Source organism: Phalaenopsis equestris, unplaced genomic scaffold (assembly GCF_001263595.1).
Source record: "Phalaenopsis equestris unplaced genomic scaffold, ASM126359v1 Scaffold232799, whole genome shotgun sequence".
Classification (NCBI taxonomy): Eukaryota; Viridiplantae; Streptophyta; class Magnoliopsida; order Asparagales; family Orchidaceae; genus Phalaenopsis; species Phalaenopsis equestris.
In genome coordinates, this window is record NW_018250760.1 from 38578 (window position 1) to 56177 (window position 17600).

The window sequence follows — 17600 nt, forward strand, 5'->3', positions numbered from 1 at the left end:
GCACCGCCCGGGACCGAGAAGGGGAAAGAGGCAGACACGCGAACGGGAGAAGGGAGGGAGACAGAGCCCGGACGCAGGGAGTGCTAGGGATTGAAGAGGAAAGGGGGAGGGGTAAAAGGGTTAATTAATATATATATATATTAATTAAAACACGATTTACTCGCGCGCGGCGACGCGACAAAATGGGTGTCCTCCCTAGGCAAAGTCGACGTTCTGGACGCGCCGGTGCAGTCCGTTTTGTCATCCGGGGTCGCTCGGACGACGTCGTCGACAATCGGATAAAAAACGCGTCAAAATTCAAATTTCGTTAAATTTCGACCCGCGATCGATCGTCCCGAAAGGGTTTACTTGAGCATTCGACAGGTAACAGTGCAGGCAATGCGAATTGCGGCGATCAGACGCGTCGACTTTCCGAATTGCGAAGTTTATGCGTGCGGGAGTGCGAATTGTGCAAAAGGTCCTACAGGAATCCCTTTTGGGTTCCTCATGTTAGTTTCATCCTTCTAAGTGTTAGAAGTCGATACCACGCACGCGAAACGCACGCGAAACCACAAAAGGGGTTGAAAACTCTAGAAGGGGACGGAAGCGGGTAGAACTAAAATGAGGCGGGTCCCATTTATAAGGTTCTAAGATAGTCGAAGGGAGACCCCTAAGGCTAGATCCTAAATCCTAAGAGAAAGACTAGACCTCACTAAAAATGAGGTCAACAGAAGGATGGAAAACTAGGAGAAAAATGCCTCCGTGGGAACGAGCTACATCCAGAGCATCATTCGATTCCTTAGAAAGAGATCACCACCTCGGACGAGTTACAACCGGAGCACCACCCGCCATTGAATACAACTCTAGAAGGGACAATTAAGACGCTGACGGCTGTCCCAACAAAAAATATACGCTAAAACTTAGAATTCAAACCCTAATATAACACATATATAAGAAATTACTGGAAAGGGACAAAGGACTGAAAAGGCTGAAAATGAATTGGAAGCGGTGCCGCTCTGTTTAATTCAGCGTTGTTCGTGCAACCCGTCTCCCGGGTCTAGTCAACAGTACTATAACACAACAATGTAGCATTAGCATTGAAAGGGGGGTCCCGGGTAGCTCCCACATTAGTTTCTCACGGTTGGAGGAGCTTCGACCTCATCTATCGAAGCATTTGTCTCTTCATGGCAGTCAAATCGGCTCCATTGAAGGTAGTAACAAAGTTGCAAGCTCCCGATAAGTCAATCACGTAGACATTGTCATTCCTTAGGATATCCGAATAGGATAGGTATCCATCAACTTTTGGCACAACTTAAGTTGGAGCTGCATAAGGCCTTAGGTTCTCACGAGCCAAATCCCGAACAAGTAAATCTATAATCTGCTTCTCCCACTCTTTGTACCTAGCTAAATACATCTGATAAATAATTATATTAGGAGGAATCAAATCTAGCATGAAAGCCATGGTAGGGTGAAGCACACTAACGCATAATCACCCAGGAGATATATCTTCTTCTCAAAAAGGACTTGAATCCCACTATATGATATTCTAGCACACCAAGCTCTTAAGGCATTTTCAACGTTGTGGTTCATCAATTGAAACCCGCTACTCCTCTGTCTCCTCACTTGCTTCACTGTCAACTATGTCATTTTCCATATGTCCAAATACATGACACTTAAAATACTTTACATATTTGAGAATATTGGTTGGCTACACCTGTTCTCCACTCAGAATTTATTCTCCTCATGTGGAGTCGTTTTGAATGCTCCACTGGGTATACTCTTACTGCTCAATCCTGGGGTTGAACTCTACCTATGAGGTGTGATGGTCATCTGGTAATATTATCTCTCCACTTTTGAAACTAGGGTATGCACACCTGTCCGTAATGAATCGGTAGATACTGGCGCTACATCTCCCATTTCTTCTTGGATCAGGTAGTGAATATCTTTTCTCTCATTTTGGCATATGTGCTTTATATTTCCCACCCACACTCTTCTTTAACTTATTGGCACCATTTTGTCAGGTGGGACATCCTAGTACTCAAAGAAAAGTTTCATGGTCTGGACTTGAAGAACTCATCAGGATCTAAGTGACCATCAAAATGTGATAAATCCACCTTCACTTCAACATTCTGATTTCTCAGATATTTCAGGTCAAATCTTCAAGGTGGATATTTTATATCTTTGGCATCCATTTGGTGGAAGAGATTCACTTAATTCCTTTGATCTAACATGTCACTGTAGTAGTTACGGGTGACCCTTCCAACGTGCCTCATCTCGAAGACGACAAATCTCTATTGCAGTTGGATGATTTATCGCTGCACATCCTCCGTAGAAGATTTCTAGACATCTCTTTGCAAATTTCTCATAAATGGCATCATGACATTTCCCCTCGTTCAGGTCTCCGACAATTGCCCCTTCTATGGCGTTGTAAGAATTTTTGTGTAAGTAGATGCATAGGGTGTATATGGATGATGTAGGGTGGGGAAGAAAATTTTTGAGTGATCGGTTAGAAAAATTAGCAAAAGAAAGGAATTTCGTATAGATATAAGGTTGGATATTAGGGGTGTGTGTGTGTTGGAAACCCTAGGAGATGATTAGAGTGAGGCTAACTATGATATCAAATTATGCCAGAGTTAACCTAAACAACAATGAACAAACAAATATTATTACTAGAGGAAGCTAATAGGCTGTTACGACTAACATACTTAAAAGGGAAACACCACAACGTACACACCAACCTACATGTTGCAATAGGAAGTAACAACACAACTCACGAAACATGGCTATGATGAATCTCGGGGTGTGGGTGGTGATTAATGAGGATTTGGACCTCCAGAGAGGTCGTAAAAGGGCGGTCAAAAGGTTGAATTGTGCAGTGACAGCAAGGGGGTGATGGTGGCAGCAAAAGGGACATAAGAAACTGCTAGAACAGTGAGACAACGAGCTATCCTGAGTGGTGGCAGAAAGGGCGAGGGGCTGAACAACGAGTAAGCAGCAGAGAAAGTGTTGTTCTGGGATGTAGCAACGATGTAGGATGGCCAGAAAACAATACAACAACAAGATCAGCGATTTCTGGGTGACAACAACAAAAGGTGGAGGGCTGGAACTGTGATGACAGTGAAGGGATGGAGGGGAATGCATTGTTGGCGGTTGGAACTGCAACAAACATTAACCGGGAGGTTGTTCAGAGGCGGTTGCAGCAATGGAGAGCGGTTGAATAGTGATAAACAACAAGAAGAAAGATCGACGTGGCTACGACAGCGAAGGTGGAAAGAAGAGACAGCAATGGCAGCAAAGCGGAAGACTAGGAAAGGCAGTGACAGTGAAGCGAGGAATGCAAAATAGAAATGTTGGAGATAAATAGCCCCAGCAGAAACGATCCATAGCTGAAGCACCGCTCAAACCCTTGAAAGGAAACACCACCTCAGACAAGATACAGCCGGAGCACCACCTGCCGTTAGATACAACCCTAGATAGGAGAAAGAGGAAGTCGACAACTATTCTGACAGAAAACATTTGCCAAAACCGAAAACTCTAACCTAAATACAACACATATATAAGAAATGATTAGAAAAGAAGGAAGCATTAAAGGAAACACACTAAAAATTTGAAAGAAATTGAAAGTGAAGTCACTCGGCTCGATTCGGCGTAGTTCATGTGACCTGTCTCCTGCGTCTGGTTCATAGTAGTGTAGTGTGGAACTGTAGCAGTACCGCGGAAAAAGGGATCCAAGTAATTCACGTGTCAAATCCTCTTTTAAGGAGTAGGAGGGCCAATGAAGGGTAAAAAATTGGATATTGAAGATAGAAAAAATTATTAACAACATATCATGTCCAAGGATGATCTGTCCTTTCTCAATCAGAAAGCAGATGCAAAACAAATTCATCAGATCGGTGCAAGGTGACTGTTCTATTAAGTAGCATGAGAACAAGAAGAGATATTTTCTAGATATGCACCACAGCTAATCCCCAATACAAAAAAAATTGTCATCATTTTTTATTCGAGTTAAATGATGTGATAAGACAACCTTTAATTGTTTTGCGCATCAAGGATTACTCAGTTTTGGTGTTGATGGCAAAGAGTATAGAGATCGTTATGCGTAGAGGCAGAGAGATTTTTAGAAGAGGAAGAGGGATGAGAGGTCTTTAAAAGAGAATCATAAAACTAGGATGACTTGCAATGCTCTATGGCGTTGAATGTTGGCCTTTAAAAGAGAAGCATAAAACTAAGTTAAGTGTTGTCGAGATAAGAATGATTAGAGATAAGAATGATTAGGTGGATGAGTGGCTTTACACTTAATGACAGAATGTGAAATGAATACATCCGTGATAGGGTTGTTGTAGCTCCAGTAACGGGCAAAATTAGAGAGAGTCGTCTTAGATGGTTTGCCCGCATTAAACATCGACCATCTGATGATCTGATTAGAAGAGTTGATGCTTTAGATTCGTCTGATGTTAAGAAAGGCAGAGGTAGACCAAGGATGACTTGGGCATATTGTATAAAAAAACAATCTTAATTTATTAGTATTAAAGAAGATATGACACTAAATATGACGCAATGGAGAAAAAGGATTCATGTAGCCAACCCCACTTAGTGGGATAAAGGTTTTGTTATTGTTGTTGTCGTAGTTGAAGAGCGAAGAGAGCTCGAAATCTAAGCAAACCACACGGTCTGTTCAGTCTGTGCAATACAACTTGAAGAATCCTAAATCCAGTGGCAGTGACACTAGCAAGAAAAACAATGTGATAGCTTGTGTCAAGTGTAGTCGGGCATCAACACTTATTTTTTGTGCCACCTGCCAGGACAAGTATGGCTAAGCCTTGCTCTGTGTTGAGTCAGAAGACTTCTATAGACACTAGAATTAGTGCTCCACCTCCTCGGAGAAGTTTTGGCAAACATAGACAAACTGAGTCGACGAGTCAACTCTATCTAAGAGCTAGACCAGTCTGAGTGTCCACCGCTATAGCTGGTCTCCGGAGCAGTTGGTGGCCACCACACAACGCTAGTCACCGTATCTGCCATTGGTCGCCAACATCTTCATCAGTTGCTGCCACCTGTCACCTACCACCTGCCAATAATACCTTATCTTTCGAAATGCATTATTTTCAATTCACTCCAAACCAAACAAAAAAATAAAAAGTCACAAATTTATTTTACAGAGAACCAAACAGCTCTAAAGTATTTCAAATACTATACTTTTGTATTACATTCATCTTACAATGCATTACTTTTTTCAAGAAACCAAACAACCTTAAGAGGTTCACAATCTTCCCCACTTAAGTACCTGACATTTTCGTCAATTTTCTTAACTCAAAATCAACTTGGCAAATAAAATTAGAGAGGTGGCCTCTACAAATTCAGAAGGTAGCTTCCAACATGTATCACTTTGTCCTATCTAGAGTTCAAGAGGTGGCTCTCATGGCGCAATACTTTATTCTGCATGACACTTAATTTCCATCTTCAGGCTAGTGTAATGCTCGGATATTATTTGTAACAGCTTCAACTCTCATTCATCAAAATATTGTTCGCTTTGGCCAAATGGTCTCATGTTTTTGTTTTAGTGGTGTAATCCAAAAGAGGTCACCCATCCTAGAAGTTCTCCCGCATGAGCACGTTTAACTTTAGAGTTTGCATTCAAAAGCCAACCGTTACACTAAAAGACGTCTCAATGTTTAATAGTTTAGGTTCACTATACTTAAAAGGTTTCTCAAGAAATAATTGCCATAAAAAACTTAGACAATTTCATTAATTTCTTGAGCTTATATAGAGCCTTACAATGTTTTTACAAATAAATCCCAAGACTTATAAATTGGATCCTAAATTAGATACAAATCTCAACACTCCCCCTCAAGATGAACAAAAGATATCCACTAAGCACATCTTCACAAAAAACTTATACAAACGAAATGAGTTGTCTTTTAGTGAGCAGTCAGCCACTTGATCTCTAGTGGCTACATGACTTAGCTCCAGTAGTCCGTTATTCAGCTTTTATTTGATGAAAAACCTATCAATCTTCACATGTTTGGTTTTATCTTGTTGTACCGGGTTGTTGGCAATATTGATTGTTTACTTGTCACGCCACAACTTCAGTTGAGCTGCTTGATCCATCTTAAGCTCTACCAACAAGGCTCTCAACCACATCATCTCGATAACTTCTAAATCCATAACTCTGTACTCTGCCTCTGTTGTTGACCCCACTACTACCGATCGTTTCTTGCTCTTCTAAGAGACCAAGTTGCCCCCTACAAACATGCAGTATTCTGATGTTAACCTCCTGTACAACTCGCCCAATCAGGGTCACAATAACCCTCAATGCCTACATGATCATTCTTCCTAGAGATCAACCCCATCCCTCATGCACATTTCAAGTACCTCAGAAATTGATACACTGTGTTCATATGGCCTTTCCTTGGATCATGTATGTAGCGGCTCACCACGCTCACTGTAAATGAGATGTCGGGACGAGTGTGACTCAAATAAATCAGACGGCCCACCAATTTCTAGTACCTCTCGTGATCAAGCGACTCTCCTGCCTCTGAACTTAGTTTGTCCTTCTGATCAATTGGAGAGACTATAGGCTTGCATCCCAACATGCACGATTTTGTGAGGAGATCCAGTACATACTTCAGTTGAAACAAGACCATCTCCTCCGGTCCACGGTCCACCTCAATCCCAAAGAATTATCTAAGTTGTCCAAGGCCCTTCCATCAAATTATGTCCAATCTTACATTTAGCTGAGCAATCTGTCTCATCATTACCGATGATAATCATGTCATCAACATGCACAACAAGCATAGTGGTATAACATCCATGTTATCAAAAGAGCAACGTGTGGTTGGCATTGATCTGTTGATATCTCATGCCCACCATAGCCTTTCTAAACATGTCAAGCCAAGCTCGAGGAGAATATTTTAAGTCATAAAGTAACTTCCTGAGCCTGCACACCTTACCCACTATCAGACCTGTACTAAATCCCAGTGGTATCTTTATATACACCTCCTATAGTAACTTACCATGAAAAAACTCATTCTTCACATCAAGTTAGAGTAACCACCACCCACCTTTCACTGCTAGAGAAATCAGTGTCCTCATTGTCCTCATCCAAACTACTGGTGCAATAGTTTCATCATAATCAATGTCATGCGTCTGACTGTACCCTTTCGCCGCCAATCGTGCTTTGTAACGTTCTTCCTTTCCTTCTGGATTTTGTTTCACTGTGAAGATCCACTTACACTCAACTGCTTTTTTCACAATTAGTAGTGACACTATCTCACATGTTCGATTTTTATCGAGAGCACAAAGCTCTTCATGTATGGTCGCTTTTTACTTATAATCCTCCTCAGCTACCTGCGAACACTTAGGTATAGAGACAACTTCAAAAGATGTAATGAATGTTCCGTGTAGGTGAGATGTTAGAGTATGAAACAAAATAAACAATGTCATGTTCTCACCCAAAAAAATCAGGAGAATGTCACGCATTGTTATAAGAGGTAGGGTTTGGAAGCATATGAAAGAAAAATCACATGTGAACTATGAGTATGAGGTGGATGATGTAGATGTCTCAAAAGTCGGTAGGCCGGAAAAAAGAGCATGTTGGCACGAGTGGCACTGCATGCATCGTTCCATCATTCTGTTTCCTCCTTATATATGCCCTCAACTCCCCTTATGCCAGAATCTCAATGCCTCCGAGCTCAATCTATTCAGTTTCAATCTCCTCAATTTCTCATTACTAGGTCGATTCATCCCATATCACAGGACACGACATTTCTCCAACATGCACCAATCTCTCACCATTACTACTCACCTCTTCTTGCTTCATACCTTTAACATCTAGTGAGTCACCAAAGGGTGAGAACACCTTCAACATGTATACGGTTCAAGTTCTCTGAAGGACATAACCATACTCACAACAGTTTCTTATCTATCGGGCTCCAACAAACATCTGTAACCAAATAACCTAAGAAAATACATTTCATAGCTCTAGTATATAGCTTTCCTACCGATGGTTTATTATCCTTCACATAACATACATAGACAAATACCTTCAATGATAGGATCCCACTATTATCTCCTTTTAACATCTGACAAGGAAACTTTCAATCTCACACTCTCGAGGGCATTCTGTTGATCAATTGAGCAGCTGTCAAAATTGCTTGCGCTCATAAGTGCTTTGGGACATTCATCAAAATCATGTTTCGGACTAACTCTAGAAGGTGACTATTCTTCCGTGTTGTTATTCCATTTTGTGTTTGATGGAACGTGAATTGATGTTGTATCCTTTTGGTCGACAAGTATTCTCCAAAAGCCTTGTTGGTATACTCTACCGTTATAGGACTCAACACCGTCATTACTACACCTTATTAAGAGTGGTTTGCCTTATGAAAATCTTTAAAGCAAGAAAATACATCAGCCATGTTTTTCATCAAATATAACTAACACGAGAAAAACAATCAATAAAATAACAAAATATTGATAACCATTCATTGAACTCGTAGAACAAAGTCTCCAAACATCATAATGTATCAAATCAAAACCACAAGGAATCCTGTTCCCGGAACTGATATAAGAGTTCATAGTAAGTTGTCAAACTAACAAACATCACATACAAGTTTTTTGTTTATTTGTTTTTTCATAAAAAAATGGATATAAATGACTCAGTAAACTAAAACAAGAGTGTCACATGCATCTGTGATGTAGCAGTAACACATCATCCACAGTTCTCCCATATCTCCCTGCTCCAACACTCTCTATCATGAATACTTTTATCAGAGTGAGCATAAGCAGCAATGTTACCCCTTGTTGACGATAAGGTGGATGCATTTTCAGCTCCATCACCTGTTATTTTCTGCTTCCTCTTCAAAATCTCTAGAAACTAATGATCCTCATCGGTAAAGACGACACCTTTCTCTCTATCGTCCTTTACTACCATCAAATTTGTTTGGTAGCTCCCTCTTTCACCTCTTCGAACACCACGACCACGACCACCAAATTATCCACATCCATCTATCTCTCTCTCCTTAGGTGGCATGGGATAGACCTTGCTCAAATGGTCTATTTCATCACAGTTGTAGCACTTGCAAGTCTCCTCATAGACATCAATCATACTTGAGTTCGAGATAGCTAAAGTTGATCGTGTACCTGGAAGTCCACTTGGCTCAGAGTGTAGCCTCATGTATCATCATAGTGAAGGCCTCATCCAATGAAGGAATTGTTTCTTAGGATAGGAGGACTGATCTCCTCTGATCAAAGGCCAGGTTCAGATGAGTCGAAAACTGCATGAGCCTCATCTGTGCAAAGATCTCTCCCTTTTTGAACCCTGGATCACCACAACATAACATAGCTGAGAAGTGATCAAGATCTAATCACAATCGCTCCAACCCTATGGAGTACTTATGAATTGATCTATCATCCTTTACCACTGTCTCTATCTCATGCTGAATAAGGAACACCCTAATGTGATTCTCAACTCCAACATAGACCCTCTTTAGCTTCACACAGATGCCCCTCATCTTTTGAATGTCATCTACTAACGAGGCAATCGATGGAACCATTGAGTTGAATAGTCAGGTGTAAAGCAAAGCGTGTGTGGTCCCCCACTCATCCCCCTCGGCACTGTCACTCTTTGGTTTGACCCCCATCAAATATCCCTCTAGTTTCTTTGCTATTAGAGCAACCTCGATCTGACGCGAACAACTCAGTTACATGGCTGATCCAACAAGCTTCAGATAATAGGATGGAGTTGTAGCTTCAACTACATCAGAGCAAGTACTGAGGTAGTGGTTTCCATCAAGAAGCTAGCTCCCTATATGAGCCTAAAAAAGGTTTTCAAAACTTCAAGATCTATCTTCCCCAACAACTCCAATCCTTTATCTCTCGCACTATCTTTTTCTCCTGACATCCTCAATCACAATGATTCAAGTCTAGATCATATGGATCACACACAATTTCATTCCTCTCCTTGACCTGACCTTGATCTATCTCACCATCAAAATCAAACTCAATTTAAATATTCTTTGCTTCATATGCCCAATCTGAAACCCTCACCAGTTTCAGTTCCACACGGAGCCTCCCCGTTACGTCCCTTGCGCTAGAAGTCGAAACCTTCGCCTGTTTCCCTTTCGTGAACCAGCAACTAAAGGCTTTGGAATCTCCCTGCTACGCACGTAGGAGCTTGCACTTTCCCTCTGCTTCGCAACAAATGAAGGGATCTATATGTACGAAGACCTTCAAAACTCCCCATTTTTTCTCTTCTCTATGCATCAAAACAAGAATCACAAGAATACAACCCACTTCTCCTCTTTGTTTGCGTGGCAACAACAACAAATATGGTATTGCAGCAAACCAAGACCTTCGAAACTCCAGCAGTCACAATTAGGGCTTGTTGCAAAGCACAACAAGATAGCACAAGAAAAAGACCTCCGAAACTACCCTCTTCCGCTCCTGCAATCAGGAAAAGAAACAACGGGATCACTGCATACAAAGATCTTCCGAAGGTGTTCCTGCCTCCTTGTATTGGAAGCCAAAGCCTCCTGCTCGTTCTTCCCTTCAGTTTGAGCGGATTGCCAAGGCTAGGGCTAGGGCTCTAATACCATCAAGAAATAATTGCTCCAAAAGATTTAGACCGTTTCATTAATCACTAGAGCTTATATAGAGTCTTACAATGTTTTTACAAATAAATGTCTGGACTTCTTCCATTTACAAATTGAATCATATATTAGATACAAGTCTCAAGAGTTTCAAACTTATACACCTCAAATAGAACTCACCAAGAATAAAAGGAGAAAGATTAATGAAACTAATTCTGAAGGATAAGATTCATGATGATTATGATATCAAAGGCTTTGGATTTGCTATAAAGCACAATTACTCACGCTTTCATGGGTGGACGAGATATCACAACTAGAAGGTGAAGATCCTCACTCTCATCTGTATTCCAAACCTGAATAATAAAAAAAATCGATATTATATGCTACCAAAACTAGATTTTTAATATGACTTTGTTTGAGGAAGTAAATCGATGAAACAATAGATATTAAGCCAGTAGTGATAAATTCAGAAAGTATAAAAATAATTGGAAGACGACTTAAAATATAGAACCTTTCCCATAAATACTCCATGAAAATAAAAATGCCATCAAAAAATTTATCGTATTAAATGCATAAAATAACTCAAACAATGTCTCACCAACAGTATTCTTTCAGAATAACATAAAATGGCACGAATAAATTCCCTAAAAAATATATTAACAAAATAATACCATATAAGGAGTCAGCATTTGTTAAAACTTCCGCATCCATCAAAATAAATGATGTCTAGATACTAAAGCAGGTTATCGCAAAGTGTTAGCTAAAATTTGAATATTCAAGCATAATGTTTCTAAATAGTGTTCTATGCCATTAACTCATCAATTTCTAATTCAGCAGTTGATAAGGAATTTAAAAAAAATATGGCTGAACTTAAAAAGTACTTCTAGTTAATTATGCATGTAGAAAAGCATGCAAGCACAATAGAAAAGATGAGAAACAAAAATTTGCATCCTGAATTTTCTCCCAAAATGATTATGACAGAGTTTTACATGAGGTTTCGGGTCAAATTTTTAGAAAGCAAATGAGACAGTAGATAAGATGCTACTCAGAGATTTCACCCTCATTTTGCGATGACTATTTGATATGAGATTTAATATATCTCATAGGCATAAGACACTATCGTTAATTATCTCTATCGATGACAAAAGGAAAAGTTTCAATTAAAATTACTCATTATAGAGTTGAGTATAATAGCAACAACTTAATTTTAAATTGGAGAAATTTATAGCTTTGAGCTTAGAGAAGATATTAGGAGAAATGATGATGGACCCAATCACAATACTATGATTTCATTGTCTCAGGTTGGCATAATCTCTTATGTACTCAGTTAGAGGATGCAATCGACCCAACCTAATAAAATGAACCTTTTCGACAGCAATGAGTTGCTTCATTCAAGAGAAGCTTATAGATTTATGGTAGATTTTGTTTAAATCGACAAATTCAAATCGACCTTACTTGACAAAGAGATTGTTGCCCTATGAGGTGTACACCATTATTTATAGCTCAACTAAGCAAAGTCATTATGGAACATACAGATTACAGTTGTGGTCGTAATATAGTGGAGCTTATTGGCCAAACTATATGGATAGATGACTCGGGTCACATTCTTACTGGCATGGAATTATTTTAAATGTGAATGTAGTAGTATACTTAATATGACACTTGCTCTTTATAAGGTTGGGTTATCTTTAAATTTGTCACCATCCACAAAAGATTATAAACGAAGGATGAGTTTTTCTCTTTATCTTTAAGTTTGTCGACGGTCGGACCAATTTAACATTGCGTGCGGCTACAATGAATGTATGGATTGCAGCGTTCGTGAGTATGCGGTGTGAGTGTATGTATGTGAGCAGGTCATTCAGGGTCAAAAAAGTGTCCCTAATGCCTTTAAATCCCGTGAAAACTCATTTTTGAGTCATCTACATGTTGGTTCTTAGCCCTTCCAACTCATGTGTGATTTTCACAAACATGAGTCACAAAATGGTTTGAAGTTCTATGTCAGGTGGGTTCTATTACTAATCCTCTAGGATGGTCAATAAGAAACAACTAAAGCTAGATCCTAGGTTATAGGAGAAAAAAATCAAGACCTCACTAAAAATAATGTCAACAAACACGACTATCAATAAAATGTGATATTTAAAGTACATGTATTTATAATTTGATTTAAGTTCAAAACGAGCAAATATAAAAGCACCATTCATGTTGCAGGATTCCAAAAATTTGGGCCCTGAACTCTCGTTGGTTGAGAAAGTTTCTTATTTGGTGTTTCGGGTTAAATTTTCAAAAGAATGATTGAATTGTAGATAAGACACTACACAGAGGTTTTACCCTCATTTTGTGAGGATATGTTGATCTAAGATTTGAGGTTTCCTATAAGCGTTAGACATTATAGTTAATTACCCCTTCCGATAATGGAAGAGCACTTTCTATTAAGGCTAATCATTAAAAATTGAATATTCAACGTATGGTATCAATTAAAAAAGATTTTATGTTAATAAATTTATCACCTTTAGCATAAAGAGAATGGTGATGAACTCAATTAAAATCTAATGATTTTGTCATCCCAGATTGGTGTGGTCACTATGTAATAACCAATATTTTTGAGAAATAAAAGACAATTTTTTGCGACTTAAAATGTACCTCAAATTTAGGATCCTTTAGATTTCAATCGACAATAGTTTATAAAATTATACACAAAAAAGTGATCAATTCTATATAAACCACTGTGAATGAGAAATATTAAATCTGAAAGTTTTTCAGTTTAATTAATTTTAATTAAATCCTCCCTTAATCCTGCAACATTTTTTCAACCGACCTAACCTATGCATTATATGCGTCGCTTAGGGAAATTTTCCATCCTGAGCTCTTGAATTTCCCCTCCTCTCCCAATACTCCTCTCCCTCCCCTCATTTCGTTCGACAGAAGACACGGTTGCAGCAAGTCCGCAGAAAGGGAGGTGACATCTGGCAAGCCGCAACCTACTCCCCTCTCCCTATTTCCTCTCTCATTCCCCTCTCCCAGTAGGGTTTCATGTGACAGAAAACCTGCCTTCCGCGAACTCTCGCGCTTGAACCACTCTAGCAAGGGGTGAACGAGCGAACGGTAAACCCAACGGCCCTTGGGTGTCGCAGTTCAAAATCTCCAGGACAAATTCTGTAAGTGTGAATTTCTATTTCATATTATTTGAATTTTTCTTTTCTTTCTACTGCTTCTATTTTGAGTTTTGCCTCGTTTTCCATGCCTTTTTCCTTTTCGATAGTCGTCAGAGGCACTGATTGTGTGTCGAAAGTATCGAATGACTTTTGAGAGCTTCCAAAAGGGTTCTGACACAATATCAACATAAGAGAAGCGTGATTGGAGGTGATAAAAAGTAAATTTGGCATCTTTGGAGAAGGATTGGTAGACGAGAAAGCCGTCTAAAGTATGTTTCAGCAAATCATTTATATTTTTGGTTAAACTACTTTATTAGCCAAAATATTTTTATAAGTTAATTGTAGATTCTACGCTGTTTACCGGAGCAACAGGCTCGAGGCAAGTGTGGACATTCACTGTAAAGCGACCCAATAACTTTCAGGTAAATTAATCCTAAGCTAAGAAGATTAATTTGATTAATAGAAAATTCTTGAGTCTTACATTTTAATATTATGTTTTATAGATTATTAATTTTAACGTAAAATTCACCGCAACCACTAGCTAACTGTCGGCAATTAAGAGTTTAGCATGGTAACTGGGGCGAGTAATTGCATTCATAAATTTCAATAATCTTTTTTATTTCAGACTGTATGTTTGTTTTCATGTATGTCCTAGTTTAATCAGATCATTCATATTGTTAGATAGGATATATATGCATGATAAACATAATAAGAAAAGATATGTATGCATAAAAGATATGCATGAAATAAATGATATATAGACATGTTAGGAAACATATATGTATGATAAGTTTGATAGGAAAAACATGCATGATACAAGTAAGAGTATGCATGAGATATAATATATAATTAAGAGATATGCATGAGATATATATATATATAAATGATTTGAAAGATATGTCTGACGAATAGTTATACAACAAAATAAATATACATGTTTCAGAATAATATATGTATGAAAAATGAAATGACTTATATATGAATATTTGTTTATGCATGCTTAGAGGAGGATTTCACCCCCTAATGGTACTAGTAGAGAACGCCAGTGTATTCGCACGTGTAGAGTTTTATGACCACCCCAAACAATATGATGGTTGGTTCACTAACCGTTGTGTCGACGAAATAATATCGATCGGGGGCGAGTAGACCAGAGTTTATCACCCAAAAATTGTAATGTTTACGTTACTAATCACCGTGCCAAAATGATAATATCAGTCAGGGGCAGGTAAAGGCATTTCCACCCTGAAAAATTGTGATGAGTAGATCGCTAAATGATGTGCTAACGGGAGCTAACCAGGAAATATCGGCCAAGTGTGTGTTAGGTTTGTTGATGGAGATCATCACAGCGACAGATGTGTATATAAAGTATAAAGTAAATGTAAAGTTAAAATAAATATTTATAGAAGATTGAGTATGTTTATTTAGAAAAAAGATCATTGATGTATGCGTTAACATATATCAGATTACTTATAAGTATATATATCAGATTGTTTATACATTATAAAAGACCAGCAAATTATAAGATTTCTTATAGACTAGCAGACATATTGTATTTTTTTTTCTTGGATTGCTATAGTTTAAAACTGTGATTACTTCTGAGTTATATTTAGATAACTCATTATGTTGCTTCAATATTATTTTTAAGTTTTAAAATTTTAAAGAAGATGAATAAAAAAGAAGCAAATGTGTTTAGAAGACGAGAGCAATGAAAAATGTGCAAATTTTCACTTGTTAATTTTAATTACTTTCCATAGTGACACTTACATGTATTATTTAAATATTAAACTATTAGTAATATAATTAAAATAACAGACAATTGATTTTCACCATCCGACCGTCCATTCCTGTCTTGGTTAACTCCAAGTCTTGGGTCGGGTCGTGACAGTTGATCTACATAGGAGGTAGTCGACCTAAGCAAATCAAATAATTCCTATCAACATTAACAAAGATCTGAGGTGAATGTTTGTCTATGGAGATCAATTTAAGTCAACCTTAAGTAACAAAATATTTTGTATCAATCAAATGTATCGTTCATGATTTTCAACTCAAAACATAGAAATTTGTTGGGGAATGGACGAGTAGTAATTGTGACCGTAATTTAATGGTATCATTTGGCAGCAATCCACCTGGTTAGAGGGCTCTAATTGTAACATTTATTTTTTATGAAGTCATTGGGTTACACTAAACGAACAGAGGACTCGAACAACATTATTGCTGGTATGAGATTGTTTTGAGTGTGCATATAGTCATACACGTGATGTAACATTTATTCGTTATGAGCTGAAGTCAATAAAAAATTTATCAACCTCGATAAATTATTGTGGAGGGCGGTCGGAGTTTACTTAAAATTTTAATGTGATTGATTTAAACTTAAATATTTTGATTTGTTATTTTAATAATTTGATTTGAAATGTTTTATTTAATTTAAAAATTGACTCCTCCAATTGAGATTTTAGTTAATACAATCATCATCATGGATTTGGTTGCTTGATTTGATTTAAACCCTATCAACTTTACACTGCGATTGAAAAAGATAGTTCAAGATTGACAAATGATTAAATTTAAACCTTATCAACTTTGTTTTAGTTACATAGAATTGAGTTTATATTATAAATTATTTGAACATTTAAATAAACTTTGAAATTTGGCTTTAAAAATAAACTCTTCCAATTGAAATCTTCGTCAACTTGGCCATTATTGGAGATTTTGACATTTGAAATACTAATGTTTATAATTTATTTGAATTTTGTTAATTTAATATTTTTAAAATATTAGTATTGTCAATTCCAGTCTTAATAAGAGGAGGATTGTATTAAATGATTTGAACTTGCAAATCTATACTTATTATTGTTACATTATCGAAATTACTAGACTCGTCAACTTCAGTCTTTAAAAGAGAGGGTCAGGCTAATTAATTTGAACTTATGACTTATTCTCTAGATAACATGTCTTGCTTGATTGTGTTTAATTTGGAGTTTGGTTTTAAAATATATTTCCTTAATTTTTAGACTAATCACAAATAGTAAAAGAAAATTTACATGTATTTCAAAAAAAGAGTTGTTTGACTGGAAGTTTAACCCTAACCCGCACATCATTCTCAAATTATTCAAGTTTGTGCGCTTATTTAATTTGATGGAGCACATGTAGGTGAATTAAAGTTGATTGTGAGCTAAACCATGTAGCATTCTAAAACTCAGTATTTGAGCATTTTATATATTGGTTGGAACACGTGAGTTTTCAATTTCACTGTTGCACATTTTAGAAATTTATGCTGCTTTTTACATTAAATCAACATATTTTAAAAGAATTTCATATTAGTCAACATAGCATTCTCAAGACAAATGATTTTAATCGCTTAACAATATCGTCGGAGCCCATGTGAACTAATTTGTTGATATGCATGTTTTTGATGCACAACACAAGATTTAGAGTGTAAGGTGCAATTCCATGATGTTTGATGCATTTACAAGGAGTAATTACTTAGTATATTATATTATTGCAAGGCACAATATGATATTTAAAGTATTCATAAAATAGCAATTTCTAAAATGCTCACATAACATTTAAGGCAGAAAATTAGAGTTAGAAAATCTCTGATACACAAATGCAAAATTTTAAAAAATTATTTAAATTTTTAAATACATGCCTCGATTGCCCACAAAGTTTACTTTTGGGCTTTAAGGAAAAAATGTCGTGTTCTCTAACGAGAGTATTACAAATTCAGTAGAGAAAATCATACAAAGACTTTGACGGTTTGTTGATGACATGTATCATGAAATCACATTCTGACCTTTTTGAAAAGCCTACCTTTTGTCTGATTGAGAATTGAAGTTGTCAATATTGTGGCGAATTTGATTTGAAAAATATCATTGCAATTATGAGC

General features: G+C 37.4%; 1 protein-coding gene across 3 annotated transcripts in view; it reads right to left on the bottom strand.

Moving 5' to 3' along the window:
• The window catches only part of LOC110038422 (auxin-binding protein 1-like), a 56827-nt gene that overhangs the window by 9114 nt on the left and 30113 nt on the right, over positions 1-17600 (bottom strand). For all 3 annotated transcript variants that reach the window (XM_020743270.1, XM_020743269.1, XM_020743271.1), the window contains one exon: positions 10851-10918. In XM_020743270.1, the coding sequence (XP_020598929.1) occupies positions 10851-10918 (68 nt within the window). The remainder of the gene's footprint in view (positions 1-10850; positions 10919-17600) is intronic.